The 23,435-nt window shown below is 37.6% G+C and overlaps 1 protein-coding gene across 5 annotated transcripts in view; it reads right to left on the bottom strand.

The window, feature by feature from the left end:
* PHKB (phosphorylase kinase regulatory subunit beta) overlaps nt 1–23,435 on the bottom strand; it is a 70,394-nt gene that overhangs the window by 23,084 nt on the left and 23,875 nt on the right. For all 5 annotated transcript variants that reach the window (XM_083870349.1, XM_083870348.1, XM_083870350.1 and 2 more), the window contains 9 exons: nt 22,467–22,530; nt 19,754–19,849; nt 17,959–18,156; nt 17,322–17,379; nt 15,361–15,438; nt 13,375–13,533; nt 9,480–9,574; nt 2,263–2,318; nt 2,001–2,094 (listed from right to left, as the gene is read on the bottom strand). In XM_083870349.1, coding sequence (XP_083726475.1) covers nt 2,001–2,094; nt 2,263–2,318; nt 9,480–9,574; nt 13,375–13,533; nt 15,361–15,438; nt 17,322–17,379; nt 17,959–18,156; nt 19,754–19,849; nt 22,467–22,530 — 898 coding nt within the window. The remainder of the gene's footprint in view (nt 1–2,000; nt 2,095–2,262; nt 2,319–9,479; nt 9,575–13,374; nt 13,534–15,360; nt 15,439–17,321; nt 17,380–17,958; nt 18,157–19,753; nt 19,850–22,466; nt 22,531–23,435) is intronic.

Below are 23,435 nucleotides of genomic sequence, written 5' to 3'. Positions count from 1 at the left end.
GGGGTATCCTGCTCCTCTCCTGTGCTGTACTTCCACCCCAGATGTACTTTTTCCTATGTATTACGTGTATCTTGTCCCATTTTACTGCTTATCTCTTCCTTCTCTTTTCATTCCCTCTCTGCCCCCACTTTGTGAATACCTTTACATGACTTCAAGTTCTACTTTCAGTCCCCATCCATTTGTTTTGCAGCACTTTTTTGGACATATGCCTATTAATAAGTCTGGAGATTTAAACTGCTATCATATGCTACTAGAGCAGTTCAAAAGTTTCTGATTAAATTAAATACTCCTTAGAACTGACAGCATCAGAGTAGGAACTATTGAGATCCACATTTTCCACAGATCAACCTTCTATTCCCCAAAATACATGGACTGTTCCACTGCTGGCTTCCTCTCCCCTCAAATACAACCAGGAGTAATATTTTTGTTTTGCTGGTTTGCTTTTTCATTTTGGTTACTGGAATAAGCCCAAGATCAAACCCCAGTTCTCATAACACCCCAAACACTTTCTTTACTTCACAGTTCTGGCAGAGCCTTTATTAGAAGCCCATTAGGAAGAGGTTTTGTATCAGGTGAATTAATATTTTCATGTCACTCCTTTAAAAAGTAAATTTTGATGAGGCAGCTGTACCTACCCATCTTGAGGATAAAGGAAGTGCCAGAATTGCCAGATGTCTCAACATCTTTAGAAAAATAAATCCTAATGCAGACTTTTTCATAGATAGGAATTTAATTGGTAATAATAAAACTTAATTAAGGTCTCATCTTTTTGTCAGGGAAACCAAAGATGTGATGGATGACAGAGAGACAATATATACTCCTATAGCAAAGTTATGGAGTATGCATTTGTTAAACCAAAGTTTCAGTACAGAATTTCAGGACAGATACAGACAAAGAGAACATATTTTGGAATACATTATCATGAAAGCAAGTGAGTAAAAAAATGGGTTCAGAAATGAGCAAAGATTAATGGAAACACAGATATTTCTCTTCTCCCTGTTTTAGCCCTTTTCAGGTGTTAGTGGCAGCTGTTATTCAGGGTAAGCATTTTTCTGAATAAACCACAGCCAGGTTTAGCACATCCTTCACCCTTGCAAACTTAAGAAACCCGAAATATGTTGCTATATTCTCTATTTTTGGGTTTACTTTTGTTCTTGTGTCCTACAGACTCCTGCCACAGATCATGGCATTGGCCATGTCACTTCAATTCTGAGCGAGAGCCCCACAGGGATCTGTTCTTCAACTGTGACCTTGGGGCTGACAAAGAGAATGGTCACTGCGCTGCCCCCAGACATCCATCGCTCCTGTCTGAGACCATCTGCACAACACAGGGGCTTTGTGCACCTCATCTACACCCAGAACTAGCAGGGCTAGCCCAGGCCTGGAAGGATGTGCTTGTCTCTCTCCTTGCCCAAGAGAAAACAGAGCCCTCAGGGAAGATGAAGGGGATCCTGAAGATAATCCTTCATCCCAGTAATTTCTAACTGTGGTATAAATGTGCTCAGTTAAAGAGGTAAACCAAAAAGGATTTCGATTTCAAACACAAAACTTCCTGGATATAGTCAATCCAAGGGAAAACAGTGACAGAGATGTGGATATTGCCTGTTACAGGGGCAGCACTATGAAATCCTATCATGATTTATGCCTTAATCCATTTCTTTGACTATTGCTCATTTGCTTGTTTCTCCATCAAGTTTCATTCAGTTTACCAAGCTCCTAATGTTATTAAAATTTTATTAGTCATTCATTATACTTTGAAAGTGGCTCAGACAATAAGCCTAATCAGATAATATAGAACATGTGGGCTCTCACATTTCCCTGAAAGCTGCAGACATCTGTAACTTCCAGTGCCAGCACACCTTGCAACTGCACTAGGAGGACAGAAATATGCACACAACAGCTTAGGGAGGTACAAGGCTAAGAGCTTGATAAAAATCCTTATTTTTACAAAAGAAATACACAGATTCAGGATACATAAGTTTAAATGCAGAATTCCTTACTTTGACAAGTTCTTTCTGAGCCCATATCTGAATTGGTTCCACCTGCTGGGGTGTCTGAGTTTGGATTCCATATGTGTTCAGAAAAACTTGTAGCCTACAAATGAAATACAGATATATTTAATGACAAGTCACAGAATAGTTTTAATAATTCTCTTGGCAGCAGATAGATGTATACAAGCAGCAGTATTTTATTTTACACAATTTCAGATGTTTGTTCAACCCTTCCTTAAAACACAGGTACTCAGCAAAAGTAAATACATACCGCTGGCTTTCTGCTATCAGGGCCACGTGTACCACCAAATCATTTTCTAAAGGACCCTGGAAGATAATGACAAAATCATTACTGGCATTGCTAACTAAAGATTTTATTCAACATAGCATGACCAGGGACAATGGCTATTTAAACAATCCATAATTATGACAGACAGCACTGTCTGCATTGCTTTTTCTTGTGGTGTGAGCAAATTGAAAGATTTATACATGTCAAGCCTATAGGAAGCCTGTTTCTACCAATAATGCTCTACAAGACACATACTGGAGAACCGGTAATAAACAGATTTCTGGTAATCATTACACTGTTTGGATTAGTTTGGGGGTTTCATTAATTAAGAAGAACTACATAGGGAAAACATTATTTCATACAAAAATGTAGAATTTATCCAATCAATACATCTCCTATATGCCTAATATGACCTAATGTTTTGATACATATTTTTGTAATGAGTGAAATTACTCAGCTTTTTGGGCAAACAATAAAATTCACTTAGAAATAAGGACCTGTTGATTTCAACCCTTTACTCTGAAAAATTGTCATCAGACAGCTGCTCTTTAGTGACATGAGAGACATATCACACTTTACAGGAGACAGCTGCATTTCCTTGCATTGTTTATTACACAGACACTTCATGTTTGAAATAAATACCAGTATCTCACATCAGGAAACCATGCAAATAGGAGTGAATTCAAGGTGTTGGGTGAAATCATTGACTTGATTCCCTGGGTCTCCATCTGGCAATTCACCTTTCCTGTCTCTGGCAGAATGAGCTATGAACAACCCCCCTGGTCTTTGTTCACTCCTCTGGCATTCACTGACAGTAAAATAACACAACTTAGAACAGCTCACATTTTCATTGCTAAAATGCTTTTGTCTACTCTTGTCTAGAAAATGCCAGAACATGAATGACAGAAGTTAAACAAATCTTCTATCAACTGTATAAAAATACAGCGTTTTTTGTGATAATGGAGGGATAGACATTGATTTAGAATGAGAAGTTCAGAGGGAGCACTTGCTTGCTCAGGCAGCTGTGAGCAATAAAGATCTTAAGGATTTACAGAAGAAATTCTTCGTAACTTTTTCCCAGAAGTCTGTCAGCACTACATTTGCACTAAAAATTTTGGACTTTTTGCCACATGAACTAAGTTTCTGGTGAAAATATGTGCACAAAGAGACCAGACGAAGCAGTCAGAAGTTCAAGTGACATTAGAAGATTTCCCTGCTCAGAAAAAAATCATTGTGCATCACTTGCACAAGGTGTACCACTTGCATTTATACAAACAGTAGGAAAACTCAAAACTCAGCCATAATCATTGTGTATGAAGGAAAAAGCAAAATCCCCCCCACACCTGAGAGAGCCCCTTCATCATTGTACATAACCTGTGAGTTCTGCCCCTCTCACACAGCCAAGGACAGGATTCATTTACAGCAGTCAATAAATGGTTCTAACACAGCTCAGAACTATACAAATGCAGCTACAGCACAACTGGCACAACACAAAATCTGTGTGAAAAACTGCTAGATCTTTAAACTGTTGTGGAAAAATCCAACTATCACTGCAGTAAAACTAGGGGATTGCTGTAACATTAAACTGAAAGTTACTGTTACTGTCATTTGACATGTCACAGCCTGGAGGATCACAAATAGTGGCCTAGAGAAACAGATCAAAATAATAGATAAAACACTCAAAAAATAGCAATTCCAATGATGGTTGTGCTATATAGTATTTGCTGTATATTTAAAAAAAAAAAGAGATATGGAAAAGCATTAAACTGCTAAATAGTCTCCTAAATAAATCTTCCTGTTAAAAATCCCATTTTAACGTCTTGGCTTTCACATTTGTCTAATAAGGCTAGCTCAGGTATTGTTCCCACAACATCCATCACTGTCTCCCCAAGACACCACATCAGCCCCCCTGCCCAGGCTCCCCCTCCTGCCTTGTGTTGCCACCTTGGATCCTTGGCAGAAGGGTCTATTTCAGCTGTATTCTGCACACTGTGCAGATGATAAATATACCTCAGAAGAACAAGATAAAAGACTGATTAGTTGTTCTTCCTCTCCAAAAAGGAGAATTAGAAAAAAAAAGAATCACAGTTTTTAACAAGGTTATAAACAGTTGGAGGTAGGATGAAAGGAAAAATCCCTGACTCCATTCCTGGCACAAGCAGAGAAGGCAGCTCAGTACCAGCCTCTCACTGCACAGGTGTTATCACTGTGCCTTTCTGCTTAAACTGCCAGGAAACCTCAGAACTCTGAAAAAACCCCATCCATTACGAGCATGTGAGAAAGGGGGCAGAGCACTGAAGAGCCCCGATGGAAATGGCACCCACTAGGCTTCCCAAGCACCTGGGGCAAGGAGGGGCAAACAGGAACAGCTCACAACAGGAGAGACTGCACTGCAACCCCATGGCCCCCTGGCTGTTCCTGAAACACAACCCAGCTGTCCCTGAGCTGCCCTGGCAGCACTGCCCACTGCTGACCACCCTGTGCCCACTGTCCCTGAGCTGCCCTGGTAGCATTGAGCACTGCTGACCACCTTGTGCCCACTGTCCCTGAGCTGCCCTGGTAGCATTGAGCACTGCTGACCACCTTGTGCCCACTGGCACTGAACTGCCCTGGTAGCACTGACCACCCTGTGCCCACTGTCCCTGAGCTGCCTGGCAGCACTGCCCACTGCTGACCACCCTGTGCCCACTGTCCCTGAGCTGCCTGGCAGCACTGCCCACTGCTGACCACCCTGTGCCCACTGGCACGGACACACCAGCCCCCTGAAATCAAATACAGCACGTGTATGTGCCTCAAATTCCAAACCAGCATTGGGCAGGTTTAGAACTGTGTTAACTGTGGTAGACAATTGTATTAATTGGAATGAAAGCAAGAATATGTTTATAATTAACATGACAAAACAAATCATCCAATATGGCTCCATCCAAATTAGACCTGCTCTAATCCTAAACATAAAAGTCTTAAAATATCTCAGTCTATCTATAAGTATTAATTTTAGTTCCTTCCTCCTGTTAACTAATTCCCTGAAAATAAAAAAATAAGCAGTCTTTTATTTTGACTATTCTCTTCCCAACTCTCTTCATCAATAGGCATTTAACTTAATTCCCAGTATCTGAAATTAAATCCTTACCAATGATGGCTAAATCTACACAGCAAAACATTAAAAGAATACAGTCATCACGTGCAGAGAATTCAGTTAATTAATTGTAACCCTAAACACATACTTCATACTTCAACTTAACTCAGAAGATAAAATCATCCTACTCTGGCAATTTAGTAAGATTATGATTTTTTGTTGAAGATGGAATTAAGCATAAAACAGCAATAAATCAGTTTTCACATGTGCCTGTAAAATACAAAACAATTCCAGAAACCCCACACTCTACCTCATTTCTCAAAGGTTACTGTTATCATCCAGGCCCTCTTCTACATTACATCCTCCCAAAACAGAATGCAAGAACCCAAACCAAGTTAAGATCTTTCTTGAATCTGGAGACACTAAAGAGGAGTCACAAAATAAGCTCTTCTAAGGAATCCAGTTCTAAAGAGTCACCCTGAACCAGAATTCCCTGCATTATCTCCTTTCAAAGTAAACAGAGAAGGGATAATTCCATTTCTTTTGAACTCCTGAATGAACTCTAACCTGAGCATTAGGACTGCAAAGCAGAGGAGAAAGAACCCCAGAGGCTGCTGTTAGACTTCAGCATGTTCTGGAACACAGACTAAACCCAGCAAAGACAGCCCTGCTCCAGCACCACGCTGGCACTTCCCCAAGAAAGAACATATGGACACAGCCTCCTGAAAGTGGAAAAATAACTGGGTTTGGCACTGAATTAGGAGAAAAAACATTTCCTTCAAACTATAAACAGACAAAATTAGTATTAGTGGCTATTATGTTTTGACTACACTGCTCATTTGATGCCTCCGTTTTCTACAAGAAATAAAATTGTCTTTGAGCTGATTTTCTGATGCATTCCCAGCTGTAACTATACATAGTTATATATACAGGTTTTCATAGCACTTTTGCCTTTGGAGGTCTATATTACCTTATTTTCCTTGACCTAATTCTTCATTAATGGTCTAAGCTGTAAAAGTAAGGTTGGAATATTTGAAATACTTTCCATTGCTTGCTAAAATCTACACTATTATGTGCGTATCAGACATATTTTTGTAGTGGCACCAAACTCACAAATATATTGAATTAATCACATTTTTCAATGGCAAGTGTTTTGAGTTTGTAGTCAATGAAACCACAAAATGAAAATATGCCTACACGGAAAACACATTTCTTGAAGAAATATTTACTTAGCACAGAGCTTCAAATAAAAATTTTAAAACCCTTCTTTTTGGTATATCTCCTTTCAAAACACTGTATCACAACAAAATTTATATACACAGGCCTCTGAAATTTTTACATATCTTTGTTTATTGCTTACAGGAATAAAATTTAATACAAGTGGAAATAGTTTTGTGTTCAATTTAATTGAATAATTCTTTATCTATATGGAAAAGAGAAGACACCATTAAAGAGAAGAAACTACTTTTGATTTCTGAAGACATCATTCAGATGTGCTATGTTCTCATTTTGTATGGTATTTTTAGTCATTTTTCCCTGCACTTTAAGGCAAATACTAGATACTGATTTTGCATAAATTAGCTCAATTAGATAAAATAGCATCATCAAATATCCAGACAAACTGGTTAAGCAAATCTAAAACGTGGATTAAAAAAGCCAAACTCAAGATTCTTGTCTGGAACTTGAAGACTTTTGCTGGTCCAGCTCACCTGAGTCCTGTCAGGGCATCTTTGCATCTTTAACTTCTCTTAACCATAACCCATTTGACATCTGCATGAAGGAACATTTTGCCCTGATACCGGAGCAGTAAAACCACCCAAAATACTGCAGCAGTTGTTCCAGTACAACCAGTCCCAAAGAAATTCCACAACCACCTGGCAGCCTTAAAGGGACATGAACCCTTCTGGTCACCATTTCTACACTGCTGCTCATAGGCTGCAAAGGCCTGATGCCACAGTCTCCATTTCACACTAATTCAGAAGGGCATCCCTTCCTTCTAACTCACACTGGGAACCAGATCTTGGAGAGTTTTGGCATTTGTATGTCAAAGAAACACATGCATGGCACAGGAGAATCACCACTGGGAAGAACAGAGCTATAAGCAGACCTAGGCATGCTCAGAAATTCCCTCCTTCTTCATGCATTGTCTGAAGATGAAGTAAAATACCAAAATGCAACTGTTTAAGTTAGTTTCAATGCATTCAACACCATTGACTTTTAAAGTCCCTATTACATTGCTGGATTTTACAGGGCAGCTGCATTTTACTAAGTTCTTTATTGACTCACTAAGTGGCCCTCAATGAGTAAGCCATGAGAAAATAAATTGTCATTGTATTATTCATTATCACTTTTGGGAAGCTCTCAGGGCAGAGGCTATTTCTCTCTGAAGATCTGAAAATTGCCTATCACATCCTGGGTACTCCAAATAGTAGTAAAAATGCTTTTCTACCAAGACATTTCCTGATGAGTCATAGAGTGTCTTTAGAACAAAGCCTCATCTTCTTCAAAGTGCTCAGCTGTGGCATATTAAAAGTGACTTGTCTGAAGAATCAAAGAAAGAGAAATTGGATGGGCTGCAGCAATCCTGACTCAATACAGGCCCCTCCTGAGGGCACCCCAAAAGGGCTCAGGTTCTGTCACATTCATAATCCCATGATGCAAGAACAAACAAAGAAACCAGGAACAAATGACACCACTGAGCTTTCATTATCTCACAGGAACATGGCAAGTGCTGCACTGTGAACAATGAAAGTCTCATTATGAATGAACCAACAGCCAGGCACATGGATTACCTTGGTAACAGGAAATAGTAGGAAACTGAGGGCAAAAGCAGCATTTGGATAGAAGAGGAAAAACATTGTTCAGTTCTGAACTTGGAGTGAATCTTATGATAAATACTTCATCTCTTATGCTCCAATAACAAATACACAAAATGCTAAACAAGGAACTTCTTAAATATACATTTCTTATACAAGAAACAAAATGGCTGAAACACATCTTTTAGCTACACATTTCCATACACACAGTTCTTACCTCTTTAATTAAAGGAGTTCCCTACATACAGACATGTTCATATCTTGCTGTCCCATTCACTACAGATTTGAATTACTACGTCTCAAGCATTCCCCATCCCTGGTCACTCATTCCAACAATGCATTTAATCCAAATACAGGAGCACATGGAATCATAGAATCATTAAAGGGCCTTTACAGTCATGGCATCCAACCACTGACCCAGCACTCCTAAACCCACACTGAACCCTGTCCCTAAATGCCACATCTGTATATCTTTTAAATACCTCCAGGGACCTCACTCTTGTAGCTCTTGGGAGCTCTAAATACAAAAAATACAAATATGTTGCTGTCACAATAGAGATGGACAAGGACACCTGTTTCTTCATCCACAATAGCCAATCTTTCTTCTTCACAGCTCATATTCATATGGTTGTCAGAAGACATCATGCTTAAATTTAATTGGTTAGCAACTTACTGTAATTCTGTTCATTGGTTAGAATTTGCTAGTGTATGTGTCAGTCAAAACCTTTCCTCTCTAGATATGTTTACATTCTTGTCTCCTGGGAAGAAGTTTCACAGGGGTAGAATCTTTCTCCTCACAGGTGCCTTCCCACAAGAATAGATTGTTATGCAAGCTGATTGACTGTTATAATTCTTTTCTCATGGGAGCTTATCAGGCTAGCTGATGGCTGTTAGCTGTACCCAGCCAAGGCAGCAGGGCCTGAGCCATGATCTTACCAGGCCTTTCTTTTGTAAGGTTTTACCTACATGCCATATGTTGCAGTTGAAACGACTTTGAAGGAATAAGAAAAGCAGGCTCATTCTTGCCTTCCTGACATAACTTATAACTCAAAGACACATACCTGTTTATTAGCAGCTATTTAAAGTTACATTTTATCTATTATTTTGACTGCATCACTTAATTTGAAGGCAAATGTTCATCACTTCCCAAAACTGCATGTTACAATCTTTGAAAAGCAATTCTCCACCAATTCAGAAAATGTACACACATTTTTCCCTGCACTTTAATGGCAATATTAGAGGACCATATACAGCACTTAGATGACACTTTTCCAGTACAAATATTGTAATACTAAGCTGGTGCTTACCTGATTTGAAAACCTCATGCTGACATTCCGCTGGTCCTCGGGGGGTACGTACCGGCCAATGGGGTCCAGATCTTTAGGACTCACTAATTTATCAGCTGAAAGAAAATGAGAATAGAAATACAGAATGACTTGAGTACTTTCTGCAGCTTTTGTGAAGAAGCCATGTCAACTTTTGTGCTGTAGTTGTGCTTTGTTTTAGATCAATGACTTACAAAAACACTTTCTGAAAAATTCAGAATTCTATTAATTTTAAAACAAATGACTCAAGCATTGTTCTTGCTACAGCTAATTACAACACTGTAGTATAAAAACCTAAGCCTTTATTTGCTCACAAAGATAGGCTAAAAGATTATATGCAGACAACAGACTCCAAAACAAAAGTCACGTAGAAAGCCCTTAATCCACAGCCATGGAATTATTCTAGAGCTTTAACTATAAACTCAATGACCAGCAAAAATTGTTTAGCTTTGAAGGAAAGCAGACAGCCTCTATCTCAAGATAATCTCATGACTTATATCAAAGGTATATCTTTGATATCTTTGAGAATACCTCTCAATATGGTATCTCAGGAAGAAATTGTGAAAAAAAAAAAATTTGAAATATAGCAGTTTCAACATGGAGTTTTCTTATATGGGGGAGGAAAACCCACCAAACCTAAACCGCTAGTATTTTAACCTTCTACTGAAAAAGCACTCCAATAAAAATACACTATTAAAAAGTTTCAACAAATTCCTTTGAATACAGGTTCATATGAGCTATTATACCCTTAAAATAAGCTTTCTCCTACCAAAACTGTATTTTGACAGGAAACTGTCCAAACTCGATCTAATTTCTAACACAGAGTAAGTCACAACACATTTTCATTTCTTCTATCTCAAAGTCAACAATTTTATAGCTTTTCTTAAAAGCCCCAACACAAGGGAATAAGGTATTAATCTAAACCAGAAGTGACTCATGGCTGCACTCAGCTCTGAAAACCAACAGTGCCTTGATCAGAATGTTTCTGAGCACTGCACTGTGGAGTTAATGAATGCAGCAGTTTAAAACTCAAAATATGCCCTGGCTGAAGGTGTCCTGGGCTAGGCCAGCACAGTGTGGGGCAGTGGGGAGCACTGAGGGGCCCTGGCTGGGCTGCTCAGGGGAAATCCTGCCAGAGCCTCCCACTGCCCAGAGCTCTGCCCACAGCTCTGGGTGCTGTGCTGCCCTCAGCCTGCTGCTGGCACCAGGCACAGCTGGACTGCAGCCAGCAAAGGAGCCTGTTCCTGGCTCTGCACTGCTCCTGCAGGGCCACCATCCACTGACACAAATCCCAAAATGCTGGATGGTAAAAGATCACTAATGCCAATTGATTAACATACTGACACGAGTTTTAGCAAACCACTAAAGCTCCAGTCCAGATAGAATTCTTTTGCTAGCTAAAGGAATGGAAGCTACTTAAATTAAGTGAAGTACTGCTAATGCAATAAAATGAATTAACTAAATAATTTCAAGATCAATGCGCTCTGCCTCATAGAGTTAAAAACAAGAGAGGTTTCCAGAATGCGTGTTCTATGGTTCTACTGGTTTTAACACTGATTTACATTGCTCAGTAATTAAAATATATGGTCAGAATAATAGAATAAGTTAATATTTAACAGAATGGTATCAATAGACTAATATAAAACTTAAGCTAACTGCTAGTGAATATTCATCACCATTATCACAAGCACAAGATTATTGGACTGCAAAAGCAGATTCCTTTGTTAGCTCCCTACCTGCATCAGCAGTAGCTGACAACATTTAATCCATTTGGTCTATAAAAATATTGCTCAAACTCTTAGTTCTAGGCAGCACTGAACCCACACAACAAGAATTCTAAAGATAAACAAAGGAAAGAGAGCTACTAAACAAAAGACTGAGTGAATTTTCAACAGCATGGAACAGCTGAATACCTGGGACTCCTTTCCATTGCTCCAAAATGGGGACCTTAACATAAAGGTTTTACAAACCTCCTCATCCAAAGCAAGAAAGAAATTCAGTGAAAAAACAGCATCACCATCTGCAAAACATATGCTTTTTTCCTTTATAAACAAATTTTTCAGTTTCATAAATGTGGTGCCCTCCAACAGTGACATACAGGCACTTTCACTGCCTGTTACTCATCATCTGTAAGCAGGATCAAAATTTTGACTTCCTTATTTCTGTTTGCCCCTCTGTGGGAGGGTAAGAATTGACTCAGGTTCATGTTGCTGCATTCAGAAATATTTGGACCTCAAGAGGCAGAGCCCAGGCCCAGAGACAGCAGCAGGAGTTACAGAAGTGGTACCGTGTGCTGCCTACACAGGAGTGAGGAGGCTGAACAAACACAAATTAATTGATACCCTGGAGGCAACACAATGATTTCTGAATGGATAATGAAATGGGAAACCAATACCTTCCCAGATATCAAAGCATTTGGAGCCAGGCTTCCACTTAATTAGCAACCACCAACAAGCAAAGTAAGACACACAAATACTTTCACCAAGGACAAGATTGTTATTCAGGTAGGTTTTCACCAGCAAGGAGGAAAATGCAATGCACCAACTCCAAAATTAGTAGAAATAAATGGAGTTCCTGATACAACAACCTCTGATGAACACATTGCTGTAAGATCTCCAAATCCTGTTTGCAAGGACTATTAGAGAAGCAGGAAAAAAGTACCCTGAAATTTGAATGTTTTGAAAAAAAATTTAAAAAGAAATAAAATTAAAAAGCAGTGTGTAAGAACGTTCAGCAAAGAACTGAAACACAAGAATGTTTCTGTTACACAAACAACAGCTAGCAAACTATAAATACAACTTATTTAACCAGCATTCTGCAGGTACAGAAACACACAAAGATCAGTACAAGATCAATACTAGCAGAACTACTACAGCAACCTACACACACACACTGGAGGATTGCTTGGCTAATACTCTTATATGTATTTTTTTTTTAAATTAACAGTGAGATTGCCTGCATTTACTTTGAAGTGTTGGCTAAAAGAGGAATTTTGCAAGGAATACAGCAAAATCAAACAGGTGGAGCACCAGACAGACTCTATCCCTCTTTACCTAAAGATACATCCACTGTTCTTGCCAACTGCTGAATTTTTAAACTCCTCTTCAATTTTTCTCATTTTTATTACCAACAGCCTCTTTCCCTTCTGTGTTAACAGAAAAACAGTTTCCAGAACTCCGTCCACTGATTACTGGGTAACTGCTGATCATGTTAAAATAAAGTAATATACCTTTCTCTTAAAAGAAATACTAAAGAAAAAAAACAACTGTGAAGATTTTTTCTGTATAAACCACTCTTTTAGCATCAGCCTATTATAAAATCATTCCAAATAAGACTTGAGAGCTTGTTTGTGACTGAAATTCACCATAACAACCTTCAATGGCCAAACTTTGCTAAGCACTTGCAATTGCTCATACAATTGAAAAAGGGTAAAAATAACACAGACAAATAAATCATTATCTCTGAGACTGCAACTATTCAAAGTTTCAACCTGTCTTGCTTAAGTAGTCAATAATTTGAACTGAATGCTATAAATCACTTATAAACATCACTATTTAGGTGCAGCTGATACAGTTAACCCAGAAAGCATCACATTGATACATTCTGTCACGAAGAAAAGAAAATAAGGGGGAAACCCAGGAAAAAAACCTCAAACTGTTGTCATGTTTAGATTTTCAGTGCTCTATGAAATATTCCACTAAGCTTTATAGTATGCAGCATAAAAACAAAAGTACTGCAAAACAATTTCTTTCTGTCACAGACATACCAGAGCAGAGGACACACAGACTACTCAAGGCCCATTCAAAACTCAAGGCAACGTTTGTTTAAATTTAAGAGGAGCACGATCAGGACAGAAGCTGAGGTGCTCAGCCCTCACCCAGCAGCTTGGCAATGATGTACACGGCCTGGCCCCACAGGAAGAGCTTCCCATCCCGCCCGTTGTTACTGGGGAATCGCTTCTGGCTGCCCGGGCTCTTCTTCTCCAGCTCCACAAAGGCAGCGGGCACGTAGTAATACTTGGGGACCACAGGGCACCCTGGGGACAGCAAGCACAGCCAGTGAGTCATTATCACTGCCCTCATTACCTGATTGCAGTCCTCTAAGAAAGCTGAAGTGGATCCAAACCAGGAAATATTGCACCCCAGTAACAGTCTGAGGAGAGATTGTCATTCATTGTTATCTCTGCAGTGAAGAATCCCAGGGCAATGTTAAACTACTTTGTATTTCACCAGATATTTCCTCAGAATTTCTTCCCAGAACAGTATGTTGTCTGTGCAACACCTTCTGTGCAAACTAAAAATAAAAGAAGTCACCTGAAGGAAAATGCAGTTCACTTAAGAAGCCTGAACCCAAAGCAATGAAAGCTGTGTCCCAGTGGAACACTCGGGGTGTTCTGTCCCCCAGTTAACACAGGCTCAGCATCAGACAACTCTTTCCAACTAAAACTCCTGCTCAAAAAGAGTCAACTCAGTTTTGGCTAATTTTATCAATCAAATGTTTAAAATGAGCACTTGAATCTTGAAACATCATGAAACAAAATGGCATCACTTCTCTACTAGAAGATACATACTCTGTATCTAGAATTATGCCACAGGTGTTGCTGATCTTTGTAAACTTTATTTCAGAACTTTTTAAGTGGACATGCATCAGAAATTTAGAGACATGATTACAAATGATTGACCTAATTATGTGAAATTGAAAAGCAAATTAATATGCTTCCTGGATAATTAAATTCCACCTTAACTGCTCTACTCTTGAATTAATTTGGATGAAGAACAGGTGATAAACAGAAAAAATCTCTAGTGTCTTACTATTTGCTTAGAAAAAAAACAAATTACTGGGAAGATGCAGAGAAAAAATGGAAAAGCAATGGTTATTAGAGATATTAGATTCAAATGAGTGAGGCACCAAAACACACCCAGAAATTTTAAGATGTGACATTTGTGATGACACGCAACAAAAGGAAGCACAAGATAAATTTAGAGTCCATGAACCTTCACATACTCATTAGTAATCAGAAAAAAGCAACAACCAGCAAGAAAAATTCGCTACATAATGCAAATTTGGTAAGGGAGTGTTTGCCTCACAGAAATTAGTTCACTTCAAAAAGTTTAAAGAACAAGGCATATTCTGCATCCACTTGTGTAACCGTACCACAGATGTAAGAACAGGTGACTGAAATGCTGAGTTTTAAAATTGGATTGTTCTGTTCTCAGGCCATTTCTTTTCCTCCCACTCAAACTTATGGTCTTTTTCTTTTCTTTTTTTTTTTTTTTTAACTGAATTTTGGATGGCTGTGCCTGTAGGTCACCACCAACCTTGTCTGCAGTGCCACAAAAATTCTGACGTGCTCAATTTAAATAAGAGCATATTTATAATAAAATGATTATGTAGCCACTTTCCCAGCTCTAAGCTAGAAACATTTCATATGCATATACCAAATTCTTTTTAGAGCTTGCAAAATTAAGTGACAATGAATGATGACAGTAATTCTCAAGTGGGTCCAGGTGGGACATTGAAACAATCTGACTGCTGGTAGTTAATATTCTCTAAAAAGTAGAAATGAACTGTCTAAACAATGAAGCAGAGGTGAAGGAGGGGAAGAAGGAGTGTAAATCTTACTTTAGTATCAGTAGCATATTTCCAGAAAAATGCTAGTTTTATTATCACACTTAATGATGCAATGTATCTACATAAAAGAGGGTACTTTAGAATTAGTATTTTTCCATTAGGAAACATGGTAATGTTCTTACATCTCATTTGCTCTGACCACAATATACATTAATTTAAAAGTCAGGATTTTTATAATTTCAGGTCAATATAAAGCTACAATTGTTTTAGAAGAACAATTTCCAGATAATACCTTCAGGTGTATGTTGAAGCAAAGGGTCCAGAAGATCCTGATATTCTTTTACTTGTGTAGGATTTCCTCTAAAAACGCCTAAAAATAACCAAACAAGAATTGATTTAAAGGAAGAAATAATTATTCCATGACCTCAAAGCTCTTAAAAGAGGAAGAAAAAAAGAAGTCCAGTGTTTATTTTTCAAAACTAAATATTAAGTGCCAACACACTAAATGATTCATGAAAAGTAAAAGACTGAGCTGTAGATTACAACAGCCAACTCCCTGATGCTGCTTTTGGGGAGACACTGATATGTTTGAGACTACCACTCCCTTCAAAGTTGTTTTAGCAGAACTTCCCAAGATGAATCTGATGAATACTAGCATGATTATTGTTCAGTTCATGGCAAGTTCTTAAATGAAAATATATATTAGCATTACAAAACCCATTTCTGTTCATCAAAGAAAAAATGGATCTATTTGACAAGCAAGGTGATGCTTTAAAGTAGAATATTTTTTAACATCCAAAGGGGAATGAGCTAGATGAAAACTTTGCATTATAAACCTTATACTAGTATTCCCTTTTTCAACCACCAAATTTTTTTTTCTTTCCACGGCTCTTCAACACTCCACCCAAACCCAAAGCTAGACAAGTATTGTTCAGTACATTTTCAAGTATTCCTGAGTGTATCTACAGGAATATTTACAGTTGCCAAGAAACACAAATGCAATCAAAGTTTGCACACAAAAAGGTGAGTTTCAAGTGACACACTGAACATTTCAAAACACTCAAGGATTCTCATGACAGGAGCAATCTCTGCTCCTCCCACGTCATTGTCTTTTCGCCATTGAGGTGTAAACAGTTCAGATTTTACATTAGGGAAGTTTGTGGATTTGGAGATATTTGCTCAAAATCTACTAACAGAATTGTTCTATTTCCGAAAAGCGTGGTCCAGGCAAAAAGGACAAGGACAGTATGTGCAAAGTATGTATTTTTTTAGGGGTTTTCTTAATAAGAATCGAAAAATGCTTTTTCTATTCTTTTGTTAATCTCAGTTGAAGATGACTATCTTTTTGTTCTCCAAACTGCAAGTGGGCAGCATTAAATGTCAGTGCCTTTCTCCTCAGTTTTGGGCCTCACTCTTTGAAAAATGTCAAACATTTCTTTAGAAATACCAATTGTGAAACCTTATTATATCTTCAAACACAATATTTTAATCTGTGGGTGGCCACAGAGGTGTCAAGGCTGATGGCAGATTTCTGTGCCCCTCACTGTCTTTAGCTGAAAACTATTCAATGTGCTACAGGAGAAGAAAAAGATGGACAGATTTTAATCCATTTAAAAATCTTTTTGACAGTTGTAACCCTACTCATGTTCTTCTTCAGACTTCTGTTCTATGCAAGTTCTGGCTTCCATCCTGAGATCACCCCATGAACTCCTTTGGTGTGTCTCCTGTCCTCACGTCAAGACCGAGGTAGTGTCGTTTTTGTTGTTCTTGTTTTGATTTTTTTATTTTGTTTTAGTATTCAATCAGACTGATTATGTGAAAAATCGTGGCCAGTAGGAAACTAGACCTTTCCTGGTTCCCTTTCTTTTCTGAATTCTGATTCAATTGCCACACAATGCTCAACTTGAGAAGCCCTGGTGCACACAGAGTGTGGCAGTGTGTTCTCCCTCCCTTTTCTTTCCCATGCTGCTGTGAAGTTCTGATACATCTCAAAGTTTTTCAGGCTTAAAAGGCAATACCACAGATTGAAGCTTTTAACAAACCCTTATTGAGTTATATTCTAAAAACAGTTCACATTAGAACTGCTGAAATACAGTGGGTTTTGTAACCCAGGAGGCAGAATTCTCAATGAGATATTTAGTGTCACTGCATTATGGTTTATTTTCGCAGGACAGGAAAATAATTTTGTATGTTTCCTCTAAAAGCTCATCTCTCTAATGCCTTTAAGGAACAGGAATGTAAAGCCATACTTACCATCAATTATCATAAAAATAAAAAATAGAGGGAATTCACACTCAATGCCATCAAAAAGCTGCAAAGAAGAAAAATTTGTCACATTTCATCATTTTCATTTAAGGAAATATATCTGAACAATCCTTTAGAGTAATTTCTAAGCAACAAAAGACAAACATGAATGCAAAAGTATTCTATTACATTTAGTAACACTTCTTAATTCTATGGGCACTTTAACTGTGTCCTTACATCTGCTGTGGCTCATTCTCAAGCAGAATATTTAAATAATCTACTTTTTATTTTTCACAGAAAAACTATGGGGGAAAAAAGAAATAAATTTTCATTTAGATAACCTTAACTGATAAATACTGTGATCAAAAGCAAAATTGTTTTCCATACACTCAGACTGTAGTCAGCTGTGAAATTAAATGAAATGATAAATAATTTCCTTATTTGTTATGTGAAATCAACTGTACCCCAAATGTAAATGAAAGCGCATTCATTACAAAACAAGCCCATGACTCAATGCTGACTTAGCAATGTCTGAAAGCTGCACATGCAAATTACAGAAGGCACCTCAAGCCCTCAGGAATGCCTGTGCAATTCCAATTCCAGCTGCAGCAGGTGGAGGGGTGGCAGGGGTGGGGCAGGGTTTCACCTTGATCTCTGCAGGTTTATAATAACGCCGCGTTCTGTCCTCCAGCGCCGTCCTGTACCCGTCCCGCAGAAACCTCTTAAACCCGTATTTGCCTTTCAACTTCCTAATAATTTTATCTAGTGTTTGACCAAACAGAACCTCATCATCCAAAGCAAATCCAGGATAACTAAGGCAGGGCAGAAGAGCTGCATCAGTATTCTGTAGGAGAGGGAGACATAGGACATTACAGATTTAATGAGATCTCTGACAATTATTTGATGCACAAACAAAAGACTGTTTAACTTACTAAGTGAAATATACATTTGGAATATTATCTTATCAAAATCATAGTGCTAATACAGGAAAATGGTGTGCAAAATAAGACTTCTTAGGAAGTATCAGGATAAACTACAAACCAAATGTGCAGATATACAATTTAGAAGGGAATTCATTCAACTCAGAGTGTTGCCTGTTTTACAGCTGAAAATGTGCAGGCACAACTGAAAACATTATAAAACTTTGGGGTTTGGAATTTTTTGTTTGTTTTTTAAATACATTCTCCAGATTATTCCTGGAGGAAACACAAACATTTGGATGTCATCTGCTCAAAAAGAAGCACAAATATTTCATAAAGGTGCAATGCTGAGGGGCACCTATGATTAAATCATCATTTCTGAACAGCTTTTTCAGAAATATTCTTAGGGTGCTGGAACAAACAAGCCTATCTGATTTACAATTAGGAAGAAAAGGGAATAATTCCAGGAAAAAATATGATTCACATTCTCAGGAACCATGTGGCTCTCTTATGAATTAAAAACACAAGAAAAATTACTAACTAGAACATCACCTCTACAGGTAAGCTTCCGGAAACACACGAAAAATATCCTTTTCTGCTGATATAGTCAGGATACTTAATTATTTAAAATTTCTACCAATATGACTTGCATGAACCCATAACAGGAAGAAGACAAAGATTTCTATGGGATAATAATCAGCTCCTGTTGGAATATTTCAAGTCTCCAGCAAATAACAAACAGCAAGACTTCTGAAAGACCATTTGACTATAAAAAAAGTAGCTGACAGTGCCTTTTATTTTAATTATCCAGCACTACAACTCTGCTATAATTCTTCTAGACAATAAGTAAACTATTAATGTTTAAGATTAATAGCCTGTTTCATGAACAAAACTGCTATTATATTCCAGAATGAATAAAAAAGCAAAACCCTATTATCACTCATTTTAAATTACTGATTCTCTAACAACAAATTTACGTTTGAGGCTAGCACTGAAATAGATGTTTGTTAACTAATCTATACTTATGTCACTTAGATTTACTCACTAAGGAAATACATTTGTAATGGTAATTTAAAACAACAAGAAATTGTTCATATTCAGCAATTTATGATAAGCCAATCTTAAAGGTTTTTTTCCTAGACAAAAGAAAGAATTAAAGCTAAAACAAAGGGTTTCAAAAGTGCAGACACAGTGTATAGTGGAAACTAGGCCAAAAGAAAAACAAATCCCCCAGGCTGCAAATCTCACTCAAGTTATTTCAAATTTTATTTTAAAATTGTCTAGAAAGCTACCAAGAGGTTACCATTTTAATCTAAGTATTAAAAAATAAAGAGCAGCATTGTAATTCCTGTTCAGAAAAACAACTACATCACAGTGACACTAAAAAAGCAAAAAATTTAACACCTTCACAGTAAATTTCACCTTTATCAAGCAGATCAGAAGGTCCATCATATAACTAAGAATTCATATCCACTTGTTTTCTCCACACTCTGTTGAGGTGAATTTCTTTTAATGACTTACATGAGACCTTGACTCCCGGGGCAGCAACGAGCACAGGGTCTGTCTGTTCCGGTTATGGGCATCAAAATCCACAAATATGACAGACCAAGAGCAGCCCTGTGAACACAACATTGCGTTTGTTTGAGGCAGAGGGAAGAAGGTTGCTGCATCCTACTGAAACTCACTGGTTCTGGATTTCATTTGGGTTATGTTGGCATTGCTTGGTAGCCAAAAATTTTAATCAGAAAACGTAGCACAACATCAAGTCGAAAATATTTTGATTTTTAAATATACTGAAGTATGGCCAAAATTAGATGGATTATCACTGATTAGTAATTATGTGATTCATTCAAATTATTAATTCTTCTATTAATTCTTGAAAAATGAGTCCTGTATTAAGAACAAACAATTCTTCCCTGTGAATGCAAGAAATGTTCTAAACAGTGATGCTGAATATTTCATTATAAGTCAATTAGAACACAAACAACTGGATATTCAGCACAGGTACTGCTTTGGAAAAGGACTTTCATAACAAATAAAAATGGTCTGCTTTTCAGTTATTGTAAGGTCTGCATTATTAACATCTACTCCTTAGCAAAATGTACTTCCTAATAAAATCAGTGATTTTACACTCTATTTCTCTGTCAACTTCTTGATGCTTCCTGAAACACTAAAAAAAAATTCCCCTGGCTGAGTTAAACAGAATCAATAGCATTCAGAACTATTATTAGTAGGCACTGTCTTGCAAATTCAGGTTTGTTAATGAACAGGTATCTTTGTATACGCTACAACTGCTAATGAATCTCAGGATCACTCCGCCACTGGAAGATACAGTCAATGTGAATTCATTCCACTATGGTCATAAATCCCAGAAATTTTCATAAATGCACCAAACTTCTCCTAAACAGCAGTAACTTTCTTTGGTATACTACTTTCCTAGGAAGACTGTTCCAGAGCCCACCATTCTAATTATTACAAACTTCAATTTTAAGTGAAGTTTCTACATAAATACCTCACCACCCTTCATTGTGTGTCAGTACTACCATCCACTGAGATGCCTTTCCAAAAAGGTTTTATTCTTACTTACTCTTTTCTATTCTTACTGCACTCCAATTATACATAGTATACATAGTATTATAAAAATACTCAGCTTTAACTTTACTAGGGTAAACAAAATCCTGAATAATTTTTTCCACCATCCTCGTGGAAAATAATGTTTTCTCAGGCATTCTAGCAAGATATACACTGACTAGTGCTGCAATAAGAATGTACACAAATAGTCACATTGGCTTTGATGATTTGTTAACTTTCTTCTTAGTGCAGATTCTGATTATTCACAAATCTCTAAACTCATCTACAAGCCCTGAACACAATCTACATGTGCAGTTCCAAAGTCTGTGCTGCAGGGAAGGATTCTCTGGGGATTCAGGCGCAGGCTCATTTGCATTTCATAAACCCACAAGCACCTTGTTTGACAAATGAACTATTTTTCACTTCTCTAAAGACTTCTGGAGTAAGAACACCTTACAGAGACTTGACTTATGAAAAAAAAAAAAAAATTAAAATTGTTTTTGCCCAGGCCAATAGAGGGCATGCAGCTCATTCACAAACAACTCTGCCCAGGTCAGCCTTTAACGGGCTCCTCTTGCTGTGAGCATGGATCCCCCAGCAGTGATTTCTGCAGGTTGTACCTGTGCAGCTGCAGGTGCAAACAAGTCTCTTGAGGGGCCCAAGGGGATTTCCCAAAGCCACTGGAACACAGCTGGAGCTAAGCACAAAGGCAAACTTCGCATAGACTGAAGGTCAAAATGGATTCTGTTAATGCCAACTACAGATCTTGGAAATGAACTCTCAAAGTATTTAAACTGGCATTGCTTCAGCAATTTATTCATCCATTTCAGAATTCAGCCAAAAAAATTTTGAAAAAAAACCTCAACAGCCACATTTACTGGTGCTTGAAACTGTTGAGAAGGTAAAAATTATAGATAAATGTCATTTCTGAAAGAATAACAGTGCATGTAGAGTGTCTGATCATTTCTGAAGATCCTTACTACCTCCTAGTTCTGAACACTTGACATCAGCTTTTAAAATGTATGGCATCTTTCTTCCACATGCACAATTTTCTAAACCATTAATTTGGAAGAGTATTCTTTTATTTTAGCTACAGACCACTGTAGGTATAGCACCAAAAAGAAAGATGCACATAGAAGGGGAATACACAGCAGATATAAAAGTCTCAGAAAAGACTTGCACTCCTAATAGATCCAAGCCATATGAAAGGATGAGAGGAGACTTTACGGCTGTGCAACACACGGAAATTAAAAACAGGTAAAAAAGTGGGATTATAGAAAAGCAGCTTGTTAAAAGTCTTGAGCCAAAGCCACATGAAGGAAGCAGACAAAAGGAAGGTAATGTTTCAAGGTGGGGGCATATTCTAGTATCAGCAACAGATAAAGTTCTGAAGGAAAAAACATCTTGGCAACAAAATTCTTTTTCAGACTAAGCTGCAACCACTTTCCTTTTCTAAGGAAAAATCCCAAGTTTTTCTTGGGAGTTATTCTTGATAGTAAGGGCTAATGATTCTGCACCTGAAACAGCAGCAATCAGTTTGCAAACTAACTTTCTTTAAAGCTGGAATCTAACAAACTGTGCTACATACTTCTAAATATCCTCTGATCCACCCTGTAAATCATTATTGCTGCCAAAAAGGAGGGAAAAAGAACACTTCCATTACCTGATTTCCAAAGAGATTGAAACCATTAATTGCTTCTAAAGCTGCTTTTGCCAGTCCCACGGAGCTGAGGAGAAAACAAAACAAAAACCCAGAGGTATCACAATTCAAGCCCAGACTAAAACTTCACACACTTGACAGCTTTCAGTGCCATGATCTTTTCTTGATTTGAATTTCATGCTTAACCTTTATGTCAATAAAATGATGATGCAGCAGATTCGAAGTGGTTTTAGTGGTAGGTTGTTCTTTCTTTTCTCTGAAATACTACTCAGCATTTTTATTTGTCTTCAAATGTCAGAGACCATCTGGCAAAAGAACTTCTGTTCTCACCTTGCTATCAGACACCTGGCATTATGTATTTCGAGGTCTCACTAATAGTGCAGAGACAGAGGATTTACTTCAGCACAATTTTTCAAACCAGCTCTCAAGCACTAAACTTTAAAAGACTTATTTCTAGGTTTCAATATAATAAAAGAACTCATCAATCTAAATTCACAGAAGGATTTTCTGATGCCAACCATAAAGTGACACATCTTTTATTTTGCTTCATCACAAAGAAAACAGGACCCAGAAATTCCATCAACAAGACTTCAAGTTAGCATTCACATTTTAAGACACGATGGATTAAAATGGCTAATAATTATATAATTTAAAAATCAAATTCTATATTAAAATAATTTATTAACCATTATGGCAATTCTACAGCACAAATAAAAATATACATTTTTACAAAGTATTTTCATTAATGAAGTGTCGCTTTCTATTTTTCTTGTGAGTATTAAAAAAAAAGTGAAGAAGCGTTCTTCTTTCAGTTTCACTCCTCTGCTTTCTCAGTTTTAAAGAACACATAATTATAGATAGGCCAACTTTACTTATATCCATTCAACTGCAGTAAGGAACTGCAGCATTAACATACCACATTTTTTTGCATGTTGATTTCAAAACTCCAGACATTACAGTCACAGGGCAGCT

Source organism: Zosterops lateralis (assembly GCF_965231275.1).
Source record: "Zosterops lateralis genome assembly, chromosome: 12".
Lineage (NCBI taxonomy): Eukaryota > Metazoa > Chordata > Aves > Passeriformes > Zosteropidae > Zosterops > Zosterops lateralis.
This window is presented reverse-complemented; position numbering and strand designations above follow the sequence as displayed.